The sequence below is a fragment of the Oncorhynchus keta genome, chromosome 7, assembly GCF_023373465.1.
Source record: "Oncorhynchus keta strain PuntledgeMale-10-30-2019 chromosome 7, Oket_V2, whole genome shotgun sequence".
NCBI classification, from domain to species: domain Eukaryota; kingdom Metazoa; phylum Chordata; class Actinopteri; order Salmoniformes; family Salmonidae; genus Oncorhynchus; species Oncorhynchus keta.
Window position 1 is genome coordinate 37,935,362 of NC_068427.1, and position 17,941 is coordinate 37,953,302.

General features: G+C 40.1%; 2 protein-coding genes across 2 annotated transcripts in view; both read right to left on the reverse strand.

Annotated features, from left to right (window-relative positions):
* Positions 1 to 5,394, reverse strand: part of LOC118386422 (adenylate cyclase type 5-like) — a 162,932-nt gene extending 157,538 nt beyond the window's left edge. The window contains exon 1 of the mRNA XM_052522732.1: positions 536 to 5,394. Within this exon, the coding sequence (XP_052378692.1) occupies positions 536 to 1,486 (951 nt within the window). The 5' untranslated portion in view covers positions 1,487 to 5,394. The remainder of the gene's footprint in view (positions 1 to 535) is intronic.
* Positions 5,395 to 8,026: 2,632 nt separating this feature from the next.
* Positions 8,027 to 17,431, reverse strand: LOC118371679 (very-long-chain (3R)-3-hydroxyacyl-CoA dehydratase 2-like). The gene is made up of 7 exons (XM_035757233.2): positions 17,254 to 17,431; positions 15,440 to 15,557; positions 14,285 to 14,303; positions 13,604 to 13,692; positions 13,014 to 13,135; positions 11,748 to 11,926; positions 8,027 to 8,654 (listed from the first exon to the last, which is right to left on the reverse strand). Exons 1-7 carry the CDS (start codon positions 17,376 to 17,378, stop codon positions 8,575 to 8,577), a joined length of 732 nt encoding a protein of 243 aa, XP_035613126.1. The 5' UTR covers positions 17,379 to 17,431; the 3' UTR covers positions 8,027 to 8,574.
* Between the last annotated feature and the right edge of the window lie 510 nt (positions 17,432 to 17,941).

Genomic DNA, 17,941 nt, shown 5'->3' on the forward strand with positions numbered 1-17,941 from the left:
AATTCTTCAAACTTCCGTTTTACCCAGTGCGCTCAGATTGGCTTCGTATACGTGTTGTTTCGCTAATATAATAATATTATGGATGCTTTTACTAATGGTCTTCTCCATGATAACAACTAGGGGACTGAGAAATGGTCAATCGAAACCGTTTCCGTAGCAACAAGCATCAGCAGCACCTCAAGACAAATTCAGCATCATTATAAGTCACTGTCTATTAACCAGTGAAAAGCGTTGACTGTGGGAAACATTAGTTCTAGCAATAATGAGAGACACTGCATTCCTGTATTCCCTAATGAGTATTCGGTCAATTATGAGAAATTGAATTATCTGCAATAAAATAGGCCTTTGACTCGGCAATTATGCTCCAACCTGGCGTAATAACATTGCCACCTGATGGAAGGCACACCCTAAATCCATCTTTAAACTAAAAATATTTGGTAGATTATTCCATGCGTAAAGTTACTTTCACGTGTATCAGTTTATTCATGAGTAATAAATGCGTCGCCTAATAAGAAATGTATAAAACAGGACTTACCTGCTTCCATAAAAAGGCATCCTTTTCGTTTAACTTCCAAGACCCGACCACATGGATGGCAGACAGTATAACTCCAGTGATAACCGCAGCCCGCATCCGAACCGGGAGCAGTGTGTAAATGACATGGATAAAAAACACTGTCCACCAAATTCCCTCAGAGGCACTTTGCGGATGTACGAGGAGGACCCCGATCACTTGTAATACCAGCACGACTAGAATGACCACATAGCAGACTATCCACATGTGATCCTGATGAAACCCGTTCCGATTGCACACCACCATCAAGATGAGGATAAGTAAGATGGCCAAGGAAAAGACCACAACGTAAGCTATCCGGCATCCTCCCCCCGCGCAATGGAATGTCAGCATGACCGCGCACAGGAGCATCAAAACGGCCATGAGCATGGTCAAACTGCTCTGGTTGAGCCGGAAAAAGTAACGCTGGTACAGCCTCTCCAACTTCTCCGATTGGAATTTCTTGGATCTGAAAATCTGCATCGTGCTGCTGCAGCACGCGACCATGGAAATGTGAACTTCGGGCATGAGTTCCTCCTCCTCGGGTTTGGTGCCCTTCACTCTACGGTCATCCAAGCCCAACTCCACCGATATGGGTCTCACTTCCACGGCTCCATCTGCGTGTTTAGGGGACGTTTGTTTGTTGTTTCGGCTCTCCTCTCCAGTGCCATGCTCTTGCCACGCAGACCTAGACCTAAAACTGACCCTGCTAACCATTGTCGTGGCTCGTCCTGGTCTGGGCTGTCGGTCGGGATCATTATCTCCTTCAGTCCATCTGCTGTTCGAACGGGCGAGCTTTTTGCTCGGAGATTTAGCCGAGTATGGGCATCCGTTGGCAATATACTCAGACTCGCCCCAAGCTGATCTCAGTTCAGTCCCTCCCCTCAGCCCAGGCGCACCGACTCCCGGCGGGCTAACACTGTTCGATCGGGACATGGTATTTCTCAGATAAAAATAATAGAAAAAGCAACGCACAGAACCACACACGCGCCTGCTTAAAGTTTCTCATGAAAGCCAACTCGACCCTAAACTTTTAAAGAATTAGGCTATTGTTCTTGTTAAAATGTTGTTACATTTGTTACAATGTTTTCTTCTGCGGCAGGTCTATGAAACGCATGGTAAATCAGCGACGGGTTCATTCTAGAGGTAAGGTAACAATCAGAGGACGTTAAAGTCAATTAAATGTGTCCAGTTGAAAGTCCACTACGGTAGAACAAATGTGTGTCCAGGATACTGTTGAAATGTGATGCATAGGCCTATTCATGACTTTGGATAAATTTGGCAGCAGATGGTAAAATGCTCTGAAAATCACTTAAAATCAATGAAATAGGAAGAAAAGTCACATGGGAGATATACGATAACAACAAACGCAACTATGGTGGATGATATATTTCCAGGAGAAGTTCGTTTTAATTAATTATAATCCAAACAAACATGAAGCTCTGTATGCAGAAATGTTGCCGAATGTTGTTATATAGGCCATGGAATAAAAACGTTACACAACTCCAATAGTTGGTCATACAAACATATATTACGGAGCGAATATGTTACCCAAACACTTTATTTAAAAAAATAATGAAAATAAAAAGTGCGATGTTGTGGGGGACAATTCCATATTGACGTCTAGGCTACATTAGTTTTGCGTCTCATCCAGTGCTAGAAGTCGTACACCTGTGCATCTTATTGCAGCCTTGTCGCTGCTTGGATGGTTACATCCTTACAATTAATATGAAAATGTATCCACTCACTACAGTACATCGCTCTGGATAAGAGCATCTGCTAAATTACTCAAAAGCAAATGAAATGTAAATTACGAAACCGTCACAGCACGACCCTCGCGCGCTTTCATTGCCGAGCGGAGGGGAGGAAGACTCCGCAATTCCACACACCCAAAAGTCCACACACCGACATCCAAAAAACGGTTCTCATCAGTATTAGCCCATGACTGCATAGTATGACAAACTGCTAAATCCCTGAAGACTCAATACAGTTTTGATCAATACGATTCATGCAGCACACATCACCCAACGATACCGCAGCATTTGGTCCTCATTCCGTCCCCTATTTGTATTCCTGCAACGTCGAACGTAAAGTATTCAGACCGATTGACCGGAATTATTATTTTTTCTGCGCGCAATCCCTGCAGGGTATGATATGAAGTCATGCATCGTGGTTGTAGGCAGGCATCATCGGTTTACTGCTCGTTGTTGTTGGGTTGCCATTCAACCAAATCTGATTCCAAAAAGTCGGCCTTTTGCTCATTCCCATTGGATATGCAAGAGTATGACTTTCACTTTGAAGCTTTTTTCATTGGCTTTCGACCGTGTCAGTTGGAGACGCGACTCCTGCGCGGTCTCCCGCGTTTGGATAAATGGGCGGGTCTGTGATCACAGCTGGACCTCGAGCGAAAGCAAACTAAACCGACGTGCTGCTGGACCCCTATGTAGTTTATTTGGTGGGGCATATTGATAAGCAAATAGAAGACAATTGTGTATTGTGTATTTTGCTGTGACCTGTGCAGCAGACCTAATTGATTTTGGGTGTGACTTCTGCCACGCTGGCAACCAAGGGACATTTTCCTTTTATGGTCTCCAGACCAAAGCCTGGAGGAGACTGCTATAAATTTCAGTTGACAGCCCTGTACCTTGCAAGTCAATGTCATTCTTGAGTCAAATGGCCAAGGTATTTGTTGAGTTAGTGAGATATAGACAAGTTGAGCAGTATGGTGGGGCGAAATCTTTATTCTAATAACTTTCCAGACTTGTTCTCTTTCAGTTATCATTTCAACTCATAATATAGTCCATGATAGTAATGATATGAACATAGGGTTACATAGGTTTAACCTCTTGAAACCACATGTCGATCTAAATTCCGCAATTTTAACGGCATGTTTGTCATATGACCGCTTGGTGACTGTTTTTTTTAATGCTGAGAGGAGCTCTCTGTTACTCTGTCACATGTATAACTCCTTATATGGCCATAAAAAAACAGGAATCTAAGATCCCAACCACACCAAGTCACCATTTTATATATCCAGTGTTTTTTTCTTTGGTCACCTGATAAACCGATTGCATGAATTACAACCAGGAGAGAAAAGATGCTACTGTGTCTGCTATCTAAATCGCAGCACGTCCTAAGAACATGCTCGTTTTAGATGTGGCATTTGTATCGTAAATCATAATGACACTGGCTGTGTGTCCAATGACGTCTTACTAATTCTTAACCTAACCTCTTGAAAGGCGGATAGTGTATATGTTTCACTTTCCAGGGACAGGACATTCTGGAAACAAGCATAGTAGGATCACTGAAACGCCACAATGGGAGGGAACTCGATCGCATGTTTCAACATCAGAGTCCATCATACAGTATCATTGCCTTTGTTGGTCAGTGAAACAAATGGCTCTGAACAAAACGAACACAAAACACACAGAGTAGGACAGTGCACGTGACCTGTGTCTTTCCGACAGCCCTACTATCTGTCATTTTTTAAATGTAACCTCTATTTAACTAGGAAAGTCAGTTAAGAACACATTCTTATTTACAATGAAGGTCTACCCTGGCCAAACACTTCCCTAATCCAGATGACGCTGGGCCAATTGTGCATCACCCTATGGAACTCCCGATCACGGCCAATTGTGATACAGCCCGGGATCGAACCAGGGTCTTTAGTGATGCCTCTAGCACTGAGATGCATTGCCGTAGACTGCTGTGCCACTCGGGAGCCCCAAGCATTTAAAAAACTACCAACATCTTGATAATTAATTCTGCTGCTTCCCGATGAACAGTTATATTACTGTGGGAATCACAATGAGGATTAAACCTGTGTCATGACTGTCTTGATCAGGTCAGGTTACAGGAGACCACAACCCTACAGATTATCTCTCAACCCCAACAGAGAAGGAGAGATCTAGGGGTCTGAAGACGTGGGGGGGTTTTATGGCCCCCACGACCCTGGTACATCTCAGGCCACAGAAAAATTCCTTTGTCCTGTCCCTATAGAGAACCAGCCTCAGAACATTAAACATGAACTTAAGGGACTTTGGAACAAGGGTTTTCATCAGCCACAATGGTGGTCATGACGATAGATGGACTATGAAAATGTACGTCATTTTTGTTCTGTTCTTAAAGGTTAATAGATGACGTTATTACAAAAACATTGTAATGTGAAGGGTTTTCCTAGTATATGTTTGATGTTTATACATTGTACGTTGTATGGAAAATATCCAAATCAAAGATAATGTTTTGGGGAGGATGAAATGTTAAGTTAGTTGTCTAAAATGGGATTTGAGAAAAATCTAGCCCTTGCCTCATTAACTTGGTACACCCAGAGAATTACCCTAAAGGCGGCTACGCCCACTTCTGACCCAAGGGTATAAAACCTGTGAGTATAGAATTTACAATAAGACTACGTGACCCCAGCTGCAGCAGGGTCTAAAAAAGTCAACAAACCCAGAAAACAACGCAAGTTTAAGGACAAAGAAATCCTTTTCTACCCAAACTACGTATGAGTAGCTGTGTCTAAGTGGGTGAATTCAAGTCGAACCACCTAGCCTCCATCACCCATCGAATCGTGGTATCTAAAGGGTTTCATTCCTATGCTGTGAGCTCTGAGCGACAGAGCTGTCTGGCCTCAGAAGACCCCTTCCAGAGAAAGGGGTGAGGGAACAGACTCCTAAGCCAAAAGGACACTGACACCGGGAAGACGGTCAGAGAGGTGCGCCGGAGTAGCGTGTCATCGAACAGCTGAAGGCCTACGCAGAGAATCCCCGGAGATCATTCCCACGTAATTACATCATTATATTCTGACGCATAAGAGTGGCAGTTTGAGGCAAGGCTAGGGTTAGAATAGCATAGCTGACAAATTCACCCAAATGTATATTTCTCTTATGTACTTATTTTTTTTCTCTCTCTTTTGAAATTCCCATTATGGGTAACACGTGCCAGTGTGTTGGCCCGTTATACTAAGTTCTAATCAATAGCCTATAATGTGTTTTGTCTATGTGTATCTTTTATCATCATTTTAGCTTTTTAGTAAGTAAATATTCAACTAAGATTGGTGTGGTACGAATTCATTAGTGGGACCCGGGTCCGTGCATCAGCATATGCGTTTCGGTCCTCAATGTTGATGTACATAAGGGGCATGGTGGTCAATATAGAACAACAGGAATCAGATTTATGGGATAAAGTCACCCTGCTAAAGCAGTCGTCCACACGTGCACTGGCAAACCGTGTCTGAATATAGTCATTTATCTAGGGGGAAAGGGTACAACTGTAACATCCTGTATGGCTTTGGAACACTACTGCCATCATGTGAGTGGTAAATGCATGTGTTCCACATCAGTACTGCGTCATCGCTCTCTCACATACACACACAGACAGACACACAAGTACAGTAATCAGATCACAGATGTGGATCATTAAAACTATCCTCAAAGTAGAGAAAAAAACAACAATCTGTTTTACTTCCCATGTTAAGAGTTTATTGTAAATATATAGTTATATCACTAATCATACTTATACAAAGTCTGCTGGTCCCCATGCAAAACGTTTGAATCAAAAATCTCAGTAGAACCGGTGGATGGAATAGCATTGTGCCATGCTTTTTCCATACTGTAAATTGTACCAAAGTATCATCACTTTGGTACATGCAAATGTACACTCTAAAAATGGTGTGTTAAAAACAACTCAATGTGGGTTATTTGGTTACCCAGCGCCAGGTAAATATTGGACAGAACAGAACACATGCTGGGTTATTTTGACCCAGTCAGTTGAGTTGCGTGAATAACCCAACATGTTTGGTTGTCTGGATTACCCAAACATGGGTTCATTTTAACATCAGTTTTTTTATAACCATCAATTGGGTTGACTCAGCAGCTTTTTATTTTATTTTTATAAATGTCATTAATTGGTTATTTTCAGGTGTGGCCTACAAGGAGCGTGGTTTTCAGAAAATGTTTGGCCACCTGTAAGAGTAAATGTAATTCATGTTCATGTTAGGTTTGTATACTGCAAATTCCAATTTTCCTTTAATATTTTTTTGCACATTACATATTCTAATATAATATTCATAACATTATTTACATATCCCAAAATTGGGATATGCATAAGCACTCGTTCCTCTCACAAGCTTTTCCAACAGTTCTGGCCACGCTTAAATGTCCTCTACTCCAGGGGAATGTTAAATCAAGTTAGTTGGAATGTTGGGTGGTTGTTGATGTACTAAAGGCACCTTCAGTTCACATTGCTTGCTCAACTCTTTCATAGGGGTGTAGACTACATTTAAGGTCAACAAAGAAGGAACAGGAACTCAACAACGACCAGGACAATGGGACATTTGGAGAAAAGGAGGGAAACAGACATTATTTATGAGAAAAATGCCTTGCATATAGTAGGCCTTTAACAGCATCATTCAGGGTATTATAAATATACGCAGCTCAAAGAACATCAGGCCAGTGTGAGGTAACTCCTGATCGATGTCTACAACTGCATGCAGAGATGCAGTCCCACAGACAGGGATCACTACTCAAACACAACCTGGACACTTTTTTTTAGGCTAACAGGTATTCATTTGGATGTCAACAGTAACTGCACTGCACGAGCATTGACTGCTCAAAGAACCAGATTTTAATTTCAGCTACTAAATTGTTGTAGAACAATTGTGAAAGACAAACTACATTTTGTGGACTTAAAAATGGTTCTAAAACAATTTAGTAGCTGAAACAAAAATCTGGTTCTTTGAGCAGTCAATGCTGGTGCAGTGCAGTTACTGTTCACATCCAAATGAATACCTTTCAGCTTTTTACAATGTACTCATATGCAAAATAATTTCTCAGTTAACTTCTAAGCCAGGGAGATGAGAGACTCTGAACCACACACAGAAACTCCTGACTGACTCCCAGCTCTCTCTGTTTGTTGTTAGATTTAACTAATTGAAAATGCATGACTACAAGCTCTGTAATTCAATTGGCTCCCGTGTCTACGCAAGCATCCTGTCAATCAGTTCATGTCCTGGAACCCTACCATAGTTCAACACAGACCTTTAATTTGAAAAATGAATAAATAGTCAGAAATGGCTGGTGGGTGGTTAGCTCTTCAATATGTTTTCAAAGCAATGTCCAGCAGTGTCTTGGTCCAACGTCACACGAAGACAACCTTTAGTTTTAAAGCTTAAATAAAATAATTGAGTTTCCTCTGAAAATATACAAAAGAAAGCACAAGTACATTTACAACTGGTCCACCTATCAACGTACTATCCACTCTAGGTCATGGAGGCCTACCCCTACAAATCAATAACCAACCCACAATCAACATTATTATATTAATGTAAAGAAACCCTATGGTCCAAATACTCAACTAATAATGTCAACAACAAAAACATCCTAAACATAAAAGCAAGAACCTATCTTACGACAATAAGCACTCAGTTACTTCAGTTAGTACTTGAGTATTTGAAAAGAAAACTATGTAAACACAGAATAAAATAAAATTGTTTTATTACACCAAAACAGGGAACTTGATCAAAAGTTCTGCAGATAAAAAATAAATGGCTCAAATCATTTAACAGGCATAGTGCTCAGTTGAGAGTGAGACTAATATGGAACCTTCTATCTTAACAAAAATAACAACTACTCATTTGAGCACAAAGCATTTCTGCATCCCAAATTACACTTTATTCCCAATATAGTGTCCAACTTTTGACCAGGGACCATAAGGCTTATAAAGAAAACAAAAAGCAGTTTGTAATATTGTAAATGACTTGAGCATCTGATTAACCAGGCAACAGTCCAAAACTGACCCAAGCGATTACAAAGAACCATTGTTAGATCGATCATCCCCATTCCCCATGTTATTTTCTTGATCTGAAAAAGAGATGGCTTTCTATGATATTTCAACAAGCAGACATAAAAAAACAAAAAATATATATTAAAAAAACATGCTTGGCCAATTTAAAAGGTTCTCGTCTTTTTCCATTCCTGCCCGTGTCATGAAGTGATCAGGCTCCTCCTGTGTGTCGTTGTGTTTGTTTACTCTTTTTTGTACTCCTCCACATGGCACAAGACTTTCTTCCTCTGACGCATCATGTGGAAGTAGAGCTGAGGAAACACTGGAAAGAAAACAGTCAGATCAACAACAAGGAACCATAGAGTCATACTCAGAACTATCAATTTAAGTGTGTTGACAGGAATACATGGGATTTTTACAGTGCTATTATAAAACCCTTTTTTCCTCTTCCAAACAATGAATTCATGAGCGGTTTCATAAAATGATGAATGCTAAAATGGGTCCCCATAAGATCTATAGCAGGAGTCTACAACCTTTTCTAGCATGAAAGGTACTTTTTTAAAATGAAACGTCGCCAGCTACTCTTTTTTTTAAGGCTTTCAAATAGGCACATCATTCTCCTCTACCCTGAAACTCTTCCCTGGAGCTTTGGTATAGAAGAGATGTGTTCTGTCAATATACTGTTCCTGGTAATATTATGGTTAATAAACAGTATTTAGCATGACAGGCCCCATCAAATTATCTTTGTATTTTCCAGAATTCTATTTTCTCAGTTTGATTGTAGTTTTTTAAAACTCTCAATATAACAATTATTCATATACAGAAAAAATGAAAATGTATGTTCCGAGTCCACATCAATGCTTTAATCACATTTTTGAAGTACGGAAGATGAAAAAAATAACAAAATGTAGATTTTTTGGGGTGTAATTCCCCATTAATTGAGCATCTATCAAGAGAGGAATGTGTCAGTCTAGAAAGGTTTCTGCTGTTAGGACGAATGTGTCAGTCTAGAAAGGTTTCTGCTGTTAGGACGAATGTGTCAGTCTAGAAAGGTTTCTGCTGTTAGGACGAATGTGTCAGTCTAGAAAGGTTTCTGCTGTTAGGACGAATGTGTCAGTCTAGAAAGGTTTCTGCTGTTAGGACGAATGTGTCAGTCTAGAAAGGTTTCTGCTGTTAGGACGAATGTGTCAGTCTAGAAAGGTTTCTGCTGTTAGGACGAATGTGTCAGTCTAGAAAGGTTTCTGCTGTTAGGACGAATGTGTCAGTCTAGAAAGGTTTCTGCTGTTAGGACGAATGTATCAGAAAATGTCATGGCAGAGTTTGCAATACAATGGCCACCAAAATTGATACAATGAATATATATAGTTCTGTCAGCCTTCTTTGCAGTGTACACATAATGGAGAAAGTTTATAGGGAACGTCTTTCCGTCTACCCACAAGACGCCGGTTTTCACTACCTGGCTATTTACGGACTGATAGACAAACTCGCACCAAACAGACACAGGCAATATTGATGGAAATGAATTGGCAAATATTGTGTTACGTTTAACTTTAAGCCAATAGTGGCTAACCAGAGGTGGGATAATGTCAATATGGCTTTGATTGGAAAGTAGCTGGGAGCTTTATGTTTATGACAGTTTGCCATGTGGGTATTGTGACTTGAGTAAAAACAAAAATGGTTTTAAATCACCTAATTTTAACATTCTGTCTTAAAGAGTATATGTTCAACTCCATGAAAAAACATGTTCCCCCACCTCAGGGGTTAAATCAAATAAAAAGACTATAGTAATTGCCAATAAAGCGGCATTAAAGAAACAGGCTTGACTGTAACAGTACCGACTGACAGGGTTGACGTTTTCATCTTAAAAGTCAGCCATAAATCCCCTTGTGACAGGAGGAATGGAAGCTTGTGTGCAACCCGGGAGGGGCAATTGAATGCAAGCTTCACATGTTTTTTAATATATTTTTTAAAAGGATCAGACCCTTTTTTTCAATTTTCACCTAAAATTACAAGCAAGCAAGGATATGCAAATTCTTGATACCATTTGAAAGGAAACACTGAAGTTTGTGGAAATGTGAAATTAATGTAGGAGAATAACACATTAGATCTGGTAAAAGATAATACAAACAAAAAAACATGCGTTTTCTATTTTGAAATGCAAGAGAATAGAGTTAGGATCCTAGGTGTAATTTAGATTTTGTCCACACGATGGCAGCAGTGTGTGTGCAAAGTTTCAGACTGATCCAGTGAATAATTACATTACTAAACAATATTTTGTATCAAGTCTGCCAAGAGTTTACCCAAATGTGCCGAATTGGTCAATTTATACATTTTCAAGTACATAACTATAAAGAACATACAACAATGCTATGGTAATAAAACATCTACGTTTACACTCCCAAGAATCTCATACATGAATCATTAGCTTCCCTACAGAAAACACACCACCTTTCACACATCTAGATGGCCGAGCAGGGTGGGTGTGGAGCCGGAGACAGCAGTGGGGTCAAACTGTAGACCCTAGTTCCTACTTTTGAATATAAAATGGATTTTATCAAATAAAACTATGCTACATTTTATCTCTGGGACCCTCAGGATGACAAATCAGAGCAAGATTAGTGAATTTAAGTACATTATTTACCTTCAGAGGAGATTAAATCAAACCAGTTGCAGTGGTAAAAGTGTTTTGTTGTGCACTATCCTCAAAACAATAGCATTGTATTGTTTTTCTGTAATAGCTACTGTAAAATTGGACACTGCAATTAGATTAACAGCTTAAATGATTTTCTGCCCATATAAAACATGTCTACGTCCCGTAAAGTTGTAAGTTGTATACAACGTTTTCTGCTCACATTAATCGCATATTGAGCAACAACCATCCCGGTTTAGGGACACCGATCCAGTAGAGGTTAAAAAATGTCTAGCCTATCTATGGGTAACAGGGTTGACATGTTATGCTTGACGCACTCAGTTTTCCACCATAAAACACCAGAAAAATGGTCAGTTCACGTAACAGGGTTGACCTTAAAATGAGGGACACATGTAAATGAATCACATGATGAAATCAATAAAAATCTTCAGAAATGACTGTCAGAGCAAGAATATAACTAGGGCTTTACAATGATGGTGAAAACTTTAAATGTTGTGGTTAAGTGGGTTAAAAATCGTCCTAGAAGTCGGAAAAACATGACGAAGGTACTTTAGCAAGTCTTTTTTCATATAGAAAAATCAGATTTATTGAATTTTCCATGTGGTCACTTCATTTAATATAACAGGCTTTTAAAATGCAATATTGGTGAACAATTTCTACTCAGAATACCAAAGGGAGGCTAAATGTACTCTATTCGTGGAACAACCCAGCTACAGTAGTACTGTACACCAGTGGTGTATTGTGGTGGGTAGGAGAGAGACTTACATGGAATGTAGGAGACCATGGTGAGGATGAGGAAGGTGTGGTAGTCGAATGAGAAGTTGTACTTGTTGGGAAGGGTGACAGAGTAGAGGCCTGTCTTCTGAACGTAGGGCAGGGCTGCATAGACAGTCAGCAGTTCACCAGTTACTCCCATGGGGTACAGCACTAGGAAGAATGTGTACCTGGAGAGATTTTATAAAAAATGTTTAGAAACCCTTTATTGTCACCATTTAGCTACTGGAAAGAGGGAGAGGAGTCATCACTGGTAAACAGGAACGAGCACACCAAATGGGTAGCTCATGAAGATAACACTTTACATTTTACAAGTTGCTTGTAGTAGTAACGCTGTATATTACAATAGTAACATTGTAGTTATATCATTAGTATTGCATAGTAATGTAGTGAGACCTGATCTAAATCACTGAGGTTAATCTTGGCACCCTTAGTTGAATTTCTCACCTATGTGACGCTACCTGTCATATACCTCAATCTGCCTTTGAAAAGCAAATTGAATGTGAAAAGAGCAAAGCACCAGAACATTGGCCGACATTGGGAGAAGATTCATCAACATTTTCTACCAGGCAACAAAAGAAGGTCCTCCCCACCAGTAGGCTACTGGAGCTCGCTAAGACTTTGTTGCCATGGTTGTGACTGAGAAAAAAAATATTATGGAGGTGGTGTCATAACAGTTTCAAACACTCCCATGTTCCATCATTCTATATTTAACTTCGATGGACACATATAGAATAAGAAAGCCTCCAGGGATAAAGTCAAAGTTTCCCTACCATTTAAAATATGGCTTTTGTTTTACTGCTTTCAACCCTGAATGTTGCTTGATGGCCTTTTACTTTTAGTGAATAAATAGAGGGGTGTTTTTGGACCCACGTATTCAAACGACACAGATCATTACACTGTATTTATAACATCCTATTTGATTAAATGTGAGTGCCAGTGTCATCCACCTGTCCAAGTCAAATCAAATGTTATTAGTCACATGTGCAGAATACATTGAAATGCTTTCTTATGAGCCCCTAACCAACAACGCGGTTTAAAAACCCCCAGATAAGAATAAGAAATAAAAGTAACATGTAAAAAATAAGTTACAAACAATGCAAAGAAACAAACAAAAAACATAATTGGTTGGAGACATAAAACTTCAGCCTTCTTGTCCGGCGCCAGGGTTATGCCATAGAGATACATAATGCATTCAAACATTATATCATATATTCACTATAATGACTGTGTTCTATTTCATTATGTGAGCCTTACCGTGCCCATTTGATGAGGTAGGGCAGGTGGTTGAGCAGACTGAAAGTGTAGAAGGAGTAACGGATGATCTCTGTGATGGTCCAGGCTGACACAAAGAGCAGGACACTGTCTTCATTCTGGACCTGTAGGGACCACACAGGCACCAGACAAGCATGAGGGTGGGAAACAGGAAGCACTCTAGCAGGAGATAGACGGGGGTTATGGCAGAATCGTGCAGTTTGTAGCACCCACTACATACAGCATTCTATGGTAACTTTGCATCTCATGACAGGCATGGAGACAGAGACACAAGTCAGCACAAGTTAAAAAGCTAAACTCAGTCTTGGTAAGTTAACATAGATTCAAATGCTCACAAACATATAGAAAGTTTGAATGTTTCAGAGCTCACAAGCATGTCAGTGTTATTCACCATGTTGGTTTCACAAGCATGTTTACTATTTCAGGCTCACAGACCTTAGTGTCTCCGCAAAGCTCTTTCTTTGGGACGAAGACAACTGCTGACGTAAAAAGGACTTTAGAAATAAATGCCATTGATTGATTGACACTGATGCACATAGAGATAAGGGATAAGAGAAAGAGAAGAGACGTACCTCTCGAACACTGTGTGTCACGGCCCAGGTGAGGAAGACTCGTGACAAGACCTGAAACCCTGTTAAAACTACTGAGGACGGCACGATCCCTGGAGCAGAAGACAACACAACGGTTAGAGAAGATGTATCACCTCACATCAGTTTTACCACGTTTTAGAGCACGGTGATATGGAGAAAATTATATGATTTCAATTAGCCAATCAAGAGTTGACTACAAATAAAAAAGTATGCTACAAAGAATGATAAATAGGTAGCAAAACCTAATGCACAGTAGCAATATTAGCTCATTCAAATACAGTAGCATTCAACTGTATAACTCTATAGTACATGAGAATACATGCTATGGTGTGGCATCAGTGTTTGGCCAGCAGAGAGTAGCAGAGAACAAGGCCAGGAGTGGACAGACAGCTGCAGTATGTGAAAGGTCAGGTTTAGCTTTAAATCCCAGATAATGAGTAGTGGACTGTGAACCGGGAACGCCACGACCACAACGTAGCAGGGCCAGGCTGTTATCAGGCTTCGCTTATCCACCATCTTCTATATAGATTCTGAGCTGAGGGAATGGCTTTTTGTGGTAGGCCTATAGCTCCACATGCCTGGTTTAGCCATAAAGAAATACCACTATGTGGTCACCCTTGAACCTGTACGGGACTTTCAACAGGAGCAGAAGAATTAACTTACCTACTGCACAGTGCAATACCTGAGGGGGAAGGAAAATAACTTAATACATAAACACAACACATGGTCAGTGAACATACTAAACATGCAATAATATAATTTCCTAAATAAATACTCAAGCTGAATTGTTATAGTAATGTTGCTATAACAGAGCTACGATATACTGTATGTAAAAATTCCTCAAATTGTTCTTCAATGAACCATGGTTAAAAATATAAATAAGATGGTTGTTGGAACACAATAGATATGTGTACCAATACAGTTATTTCCACTAGTCAAGGAATAGACAAAAGCCTACACTAGTCTCTAAACCTAATCACAGCACAGGAAATGGCCCGTGTTTGAAGACGTTTTTATGAATGATTGGAGTTAGTATGACTGAGAGGACAATTACCCGGTAGACAGAGCTGGAGTTCCACTAGGCCTAATCCTTATCTCTGTGTTACAGTATGGCTGGCTGGAGAGGATCACACTAACACCCTACTAGGTATTCGTACTGAGTAGGGTAGGACAGAGGTGGAAGAGGGGAAAGGCCAAGGCCAGTCACTATGGAGGACTTATTATAAAAAAATTAAAAATGTAACAGCACTGTGAGACTAAACATTCCTGCCATTAAGTTGTATTCGTACAGTAGGGGACATAACCAACTCACCACCCACAGAAAGCGATGAGTCTGTTCTATTTACCCTTCTCTGAATAAAAGCTTGTATTCAGTGGGGAGAAAACACATGTTGTTATTAGTCATTTAGCAGGCGCTTCTATCCAGAGCAACTAGTGCATTCATCTTAAGATTGCTAGGTGAGACAACAACATATCACAATCATAGCAAGTATATTTCCCCTCAACAAAGTATAAAAAGACATTGTTGTAAGTCTGTTAATGTTTTTAAATAAGGGGGGCACTACCGAATAACATTTTGCTAGTGTACCTAATGAACATGACCCCGGTCTGACCTATACAGCAGAGATTCGGGGGTATTCATTACGGAAACCATTTACTGTTTAAGAACCAAACGGAAGCAAATGGAACGAAACAGGGAGAAACTCTCTAATAGAAACTCTCGTCTGTATTTTTAGTTTAGAGTAAACGTTTCCTGTTGCAAAACGTTTTGCAACAGAATCTGCATAAAAATTGCACCCTTGGCCTATAGCCACTCACCTCCAGAAGAGCTCCGGTCTGGAAAAACTTCAGTGGTTTCTCTATAGAGTAGTACAGGCCATGGTAGCTGCCTCTGGCCAAGTAGGCCCGCACCAGGCCCACGGCTATGACCAGCCACCTGGAAGAACACAAAGATTTTCATTTAGGTCATTTAGCCAGGATAGTCCACTCAGTAACAAATGGCACTACTGTCCAAGGAGTCCTGGGTGGGAATATGTTTCTGATATAAAAGAATAGCCTCAGTTTGCTCTTAGAGGACAGGGTAAAGCAAAACAGTCCAACCACGTAGAACGGAGGCCCAATACATAGATACTTCTATCTGCATCTGCATAATAATATACTTGAATAGGCATGATTGGTATGGGTGACTGAGGTTTTGAACAGATAGAAACTCATCTCCTAAATAAAGCAATAGAAACTGAGCAGGCTACATAGCTCCTGAAATAGCAGGATGTACCCCACTGTAGTTGCTATTCAATAGACAGAGAAAGTATGACACAGGGCAAATATCACCTCACCAGACAGGAAATAGAGGGGGGGAGCATTTCATATCACTCTGTAAGTAAATTCATTACACTCCATTTAGTATGAAGTTTGGTATAGTTACATAAGACAATGGTTACTTAAGGCAAAAAAAGAAAGGAGTGTGGTTGGTAGGGGTAGATGAGTGGGAGTATAACGAGAATGTCAACTTTAGCATCTTTTCAACTACTTTTTAGCTACTTTACAACTACTTAGCTAACCCTTCACTTAACCCTAACCCTTTAACCTAACTTAACCCTAACCCCTAGCCTAGCTAACATTAGCCATCTAGCTAGAATTAGTAACTTCTCATACATTTTGCAAATCCGTAACATATGGTACATTTTTCAAATTCATAACATATAATACGAATTGTAATTTATAACATACCATACAAAATGTAACATATCATACCAAATGCTGTGTCTTGCATTTACATACTCAATAATACAAAATTATCTGAGACCAGGTTGTGTAAAGTCACCTAACTGGTCAGGATGGGAGAGCATCCATAATTCTGCACTTGTGCAATTTCTTTCACAACAACTTTGTGTCATAATAACCTCAGTGAAATCAGAGATATTGCCAGTACATTTTAGTCAAAGCAATACAAATATGTATTTAATGTAACCAATTATGATTAGATTGAAACTACATGCAGTAGAACAATAGCTATAACTGTACATAATGACACCGTGGATGACAATTGTTTCTTGAAATACACCATTCACGGGATTACAGTACATTTTATTTAACTAGACAAGTCAGTTAAGAACAAATTCTTATTTACAATGACGGCCTACACCGGCCAAACCCGGACGACGCTGGATCAATTGTGCGCCGCCCTATGGGATTTCCTTCACAACAACTTTGTGTCATAATAACCTAAGTGAAAATCAGAGATATTGCCAGCACATTTTAGTCGAAGCAATACAAAAATGTATTTATTTTTTAACTCTAGGCAACATAATTGCAGAGTATTTTAGACGCGCACTCGGCAACAATGTAACCAAAGACACTGACAATTGATACATTCCCGACGAAGTCGGTTACAAAGTAACAACACAGAAGTTCAGTGTGTGGCTGAGTTGAATTGCTACAGTGTAGCTGAAGGCAGCACAATGGAACGAGGCATTATTGTGCAACATATCCATAAAAACAGGTTGGGATCGAGTCTCGTAACAGGCGCGTGTCTTCTTCCCAAGCCATTCACTCTGGCATGTCATGCACCCTTGCACCCAATTGTCGTCAAGTAGCCTACAGCAAGAAGTGTATCAGAATTATGTACATACCCAGCTGTCATAACCACGTTATATATAACCAGATACGCCGTAGCCAGTGCACCCGGTCCCCTCTTTTTCTTCGGGGCCACATCACTGTGCGCCGTCTTCGTGGTCCCCATAGCAGGTGCCGACATGACTGAACCCCACTTGGCGCTGCCGGATAAGTGTGCCGGATGGTACTAGTATTCTACAAGCAGCACAAACTGTGACGTCACTTTCACATGGCAATGAGGAAACCTTCTAAATAAAAGCCTGCAATTCAAAACATTGCAATGTGGATAACTCATTCAAATTATATTGAATCTTAATCAATAGCCACGTTTATTGTGACAACAAGAAAATGCAATAAGTAAAGAAGAAATATGGTTTTAAAATTTTTTTTTAAGATCAATAATGAAAATAATACAATATTGACACTGGTATGTTGCGAATATTGGGCTGTAGAGAGAAAAATGGTCTACCTGTCTCAGCTAAAGTGGGGTGGGAAATACTCAGTAGGGTCTCTAGTAACCAAATATGCTACGTTTTGGAGGGGGACTGTGTCATACATATCAGCAGCACTTCATTATCTACCCTTTCCATAGCCCCCAATGCAATGCACTGTAATAGACTGCACATGGTATACATATGGGCTTTTAGAGAGAAAGCTTTTACCTGTCTCAGCTAAAGTGCATGGGAAACTTTAACTTTAACACTA